Source organism: Rutidosis leptorrhynchoides, chromosome 7 (genome assembly GCF_046630445.1).
Source record: "Rutidosis leptorrhynchoides isolate AG116_Rl617_1_P2 chromosome 7, CSIRO_AGI_Rlap_v1, whole genome shotgun sequence".
Taxonomy (NCBI): Eukaryota; Viridiplantae; Streptophyta; class Magnoliopsida; order Asterales; family Asteraceae; genus Rutidosis; species Rutidosis leptorrhynchoides.
This window is the reverse complement of record NC_092339.1, coordinates 95,902,030-95,906,342: the sequence shown is the minus strand read 5'-3', so window position 1 is coordinate 95,906,342 and position 4,313 is coordinate 95,902,030. Positions and strand designations below refer to the sequence as shown.

At 32.4% G+C, this 4,313-nt stretch overlaps 1 protein-coding gene across 2 annotated transcripts; it reads right to left on the bottom strand.

Annotated features, from left to right (window-relative positions):
• Nucleotides 1-1,228: 1,228 nt before the first annotated feature.
• LOC139858722 (mitogen-activated protein kinase 7-like) lies at nt 1,229-4,059 on the bottom strand. Of its 2 annotated transcripts, XM_071847561.1 has the most exons (3): nt 3,796-4,059; nt 2,753-3,179; nt 1,229-2,114 (listed from the first exon to the last, which is right to left on the bottom strand). In XM_071847561.1, the coding sequence occupies exons 2-3, from the start codon at nt 3,173-3,175 to the stop codon at nt 1,413-1,415; spliced, it is 1,125 nt and encodes a 374-aa protein (XP_071703662.1). In that variant the 5' UTR covers nt 3,176-3,179; nt 3,796-4,059; the 3' UTR covers nt 1,229-1,412. The 2 variants fall into 2 exon arrangements, with proteins under 2 accessions (XP_071703662.1, XP_071703660.1); XM_071847559.1 differs by lacking the exon at nt 3,796-4,059 and having other exon boundaries at nt 2,753-3,467.
• Nucleotides 4,060-4,313: the final 254 nt, after the last annotated feature.

The following is a 4,313-nucleotide window of genomic DNA, read 5'->3' as shown; positions in this document are numbered from 1 at the left end:
GTGAGATTTCCGGAAGCCCCGATCTTTGAAGATAATGTTGTTTCGTAGCCTCCAAATAGTCCACAAAGTTGAAAAAATTACAGTTTTTACGATGAGCCTTTTATTACCATTTATGGGTACCCCGTCGATCCACGCCCAAATGTTGTCTATAGAATGCCAATTCGGGATAGTTAGTACACACTATTACTAAATGCAAATGATTGATAATTAAAAATTAGACGTGACAATGTGATGTGGGTTCGGTGTCATAGTAGTTGAGCTAAGGATCCAACAATCTATTACGGAGCACCTAACAAATACATTTGTTAATCACCAGTTTTTATGTTAATAGACTTATCATGCCCATTTCTATTCAATATTTAAGTTCGCAGAATTGTGCATCATATGGTAATTCAAGACATAATTGTCAATTATACTCACATACATTGTTCTAAAAATTATTTCCATGCACAATTATTCAAAGATTGTGCATTGGAATTAAAAATGGCTAATCCGTGTTAAATAAGTAGATTTTGCACTACAATTAGGAATATAAGATCCTTGTTGATACGTTGTTTCACAAGTTTGTTTTTAATAGTTTTATACTTGTGCAAAGAAATGTATTGTAATAGAGCTTAGTTTCACTCCTTAGGTCAAATGGATCGTATGATTTATCTGTTAAACTGTCCAATCTAACACAATTTTGTAATACTTATAGATTTTGATCTATTTTTATTTAATTTAATGTTTTCTTGACGGAAAAAAACTTTAGAAATGTAGTTATGAAGTTAAAAAAATGTTTCCTTTTAAGTTTAAATAACTTGATGAATAAAAATATTTATACCACTCAACATGATAAATAGAATGAGTGTCCACTACTAATTAGAATATAAATTTATAAGTAACAAAACTTACTTAATAGGAGTGTGTTTGGATGAAACTAGCTGGAGCGGGAGCTTATAACTAGAGCTGGAGCTTATGGGCTAGAGCTGGAGCTGAAGCTTATGGTAGCTGGAGCTTATTATTTTTTATAAGTGTTTGGTAAACTAGCTGGAGCTTATTTTCCAGTTCATAAGCTCTACTTTTTTTCATAAGCTACTAGAAGTATCTTATTTTTCTATAGCTTATGATTTTCATAAGCTCTACTTTATATGTCTACCAAACAAAGCTTATTACTTGAAGCTTATTAATATTATAAGCTTAAGCTTCCATAAGCTCTCATAAGCTCCCATAAGTTCTTGTGCCAAACACACCCGGTATGAAATCGTATTTAATTATTATTATATAATCCATAGTATATATATTACAAGAATAACCAAAGTTACATCCCACAATGTTTATGGATAACTTACAATTACAAGCATTTTAATTGCCATAATTCAATCAACAAAATTGACAACTCTTTCTACAAATAGAAACAATCCATTGGCTGGCTATCTTTGAATCATCATTGGATATGGATATGCAGCAGCCTCAGGATGATAATGCAACATTTCCCTCAACATCTCCTCTCTAATCATCTCTTCACTCATATTCTCATCAAGATCCAAATTTATGGGCATTCGTGCCGGCGGGTTCTTACTCGGGTCAAACAAGCCCACCATATACGGATGATGTAACGCCTCACTAACGGTTATCCTCTTCGTCGGGTCAAAAACGAGCATTTTTTTTAGCAAATCTAGAGCCAACGGGTCGGCCATCGGGTACAAAGACGAAAGAGAGATCCCTCGAGTATGAGGAAGCGTTTTGATGAACCTCCTAGCTTTCGTGTTATCAATAAATCCGATATTGTCATCATTTTGACTTCCTAAAATGTTGATTATCAGTCTTAACTGGTTTAGGCATTCGGTCCCTGGGAAAAGTGGTTTTCGACCCAGGATTTCAGCAAAGATGCACCCAACAGACCAAACGTCGATTGAGGTTCCATAGTTGTCACAACATAAGAGAAGCTCGGGTGCACGGTACCAACGTGTGACAACGTATTCGGTCATAAATTGTTCACTACCTTGGCTTGTTCTAGCCAGCCCGAAATCACATATTTTGAGCTCGCAATTTGCGTTGACTAAAAGATTTCCAGGCTTTAAGTCACGGTGGAGTACATTAGCAGAATGAAGATACTTTAGACCTCGAAGCAACTGTTTTTTTTTAATAAAAATGGATTAATTCATAAGAATAGTTACAAAAACATGGAATAAAAATAAATAAATAAAATAAAATAAAATAAAAAAACAGAGATAAAAACCAGAGCATTTTGGGTAATGGGTCAAAATGGGCTAATTTGAGTTACAAGATACTTCTATAAGTAGAGGTGAAAGTGTGATTACATTTTACAAGTATGTATTATTCTAAATATTCTAACTGATTTAGTCATTAAGATGTTTCATGCCTTTAAACTACATTATTGGGGACTTTTAATGCATTCAACCCATTTGACATGTTGCAGTTTATTACAATTATAACTTTGACCCATTAGAGATAAAGCTAACCTGGCTTAAAGTTGCCACTTCTAAAAAAATGGGTGATATCCGAACACTACTAAAATATGCATTATAATGTTATACTGTACTACCTTAAGCTGTTCTAGTGGTGTATGGATAAATTTTGGTGTGTACGGATCACTCCCTAAATGATTTGATTCTTTTAATGTTGCAAAATATAAAAAGTAATTAAGTATTATTTCTAATGGGCGATACTCTACCTAAGATTGTCTATAGAAGCATTCTTGCAAATAATAGTAAAAAAAATAACTTGAAAATTGAATGGAGATTTATACCTGAAACAAGAAAAATTTGCAGTGATCATTTGAAAGGGGTTGTGAAGACTTGATAATATGATGAAGATCAGTATCCATCAACTCATAAACAAGATACACATCTTTGAAGCTGTTTCTGTAGATTGGGAACATAACATCTTTTAATCCGATCACATTTTCATGCCTAATATGTCGAAGAAGCTTCAATTCTCTTAATGTTCTAACAGCATCAATGGGGTTACCAAACACATTATTGATCTTTTTGATGGCAACCTTTTCGTTTGTTTCACGATTGATTGAAGAACATACGACTCCATACGCACCTCTCCCTATTGGTTTAATTGGCACGTATTTGGTATCAATTTCAAACAACGTTTGCCACATCGTGTAATAATGCTTCCCAATTTGCCTAAATCCATTTGGTGGCTCAACATATGTTGCCATGTCTCTGTTCATTTTAAAGGATGAAACTTTTTGTTAAACCCAAATGGTTTTAAGTGACTTGCTGGCTAAAATGATCATAAATGTCAAAATTCACTTAAATTGTGGTAAATAATAAACTAATCAGCCAAAGGGCTAATATTTGCAAAACCCAGATGAAATTTAAGCATCAGCTGGCCAAAATCTACATTAGCTTACAAAAGCCAGTTGAAATTCAAGAAAATAATTGATCAAAATCTTTACTTTTGCAAAACCCACTTGAATTCAAGATTAACAATTTGCTTTATTCTTTAACACTTTGTAAAACCCACTTGAAATAAATCAATAAACTTACAAAAATATGGTAAACTTGAAAAAATCCCACTTGCAATCAAAACAAAAATTAGTCAAAATCAATAATACTTGCAGAGCCCACAACAAACTCAGGCAAATAATAGACCAAAATCCAAAAAAAAGCTACAAACTTTGAAACCCCACTTGAAATTCAATCATATGTAACCAAATATATTATAAAAAACTATGAAGCACCCCTTTGTATTCAAGTGAAACCCAACAAAACTAGAAATATCTATGTATGTTTAAGGTAACTAAGTGTGGATATATACAAAAGAATCAATACTTACTTGCAACAAATGGATCTTGAATTTTTGAAAAAAGTACTTAAAAGAACATAGCAATATTATATAAAAAACCTAACTTTGCTATTTCCATAATCTTTCCAAGTCCCCAATTCCACAATCTTTTCTTTGCTTTGCTTTTCCTAAACGCAAAGCAAACAGAAGTGTCGGAATACAACACTTTCGGCTCAATATATATCCCAATTTTCTGCCAAAATTGAGTTGATAAATTGATGATGGTAAATCAAGAAAAAGGATCAAATATGTTTATTTTATTATTGAAATAATAAGTAGTAGGAGTAGCTGTTATAATAGAGGATCTCTACCCACTCAACTCAACAAGTTGAAATTAGGCATGTATAGATATTTATATATATAAATTTAATAATAATGACGACATCAAAGTACGAACAAAATTTGGAAACAAACATGTAGTTGCCCATACAATCATTTAATTGGTAATTATAGATTATAGATTATAGATAGAAGATAGATTGGTTCATGCATATACATATTACATCCGT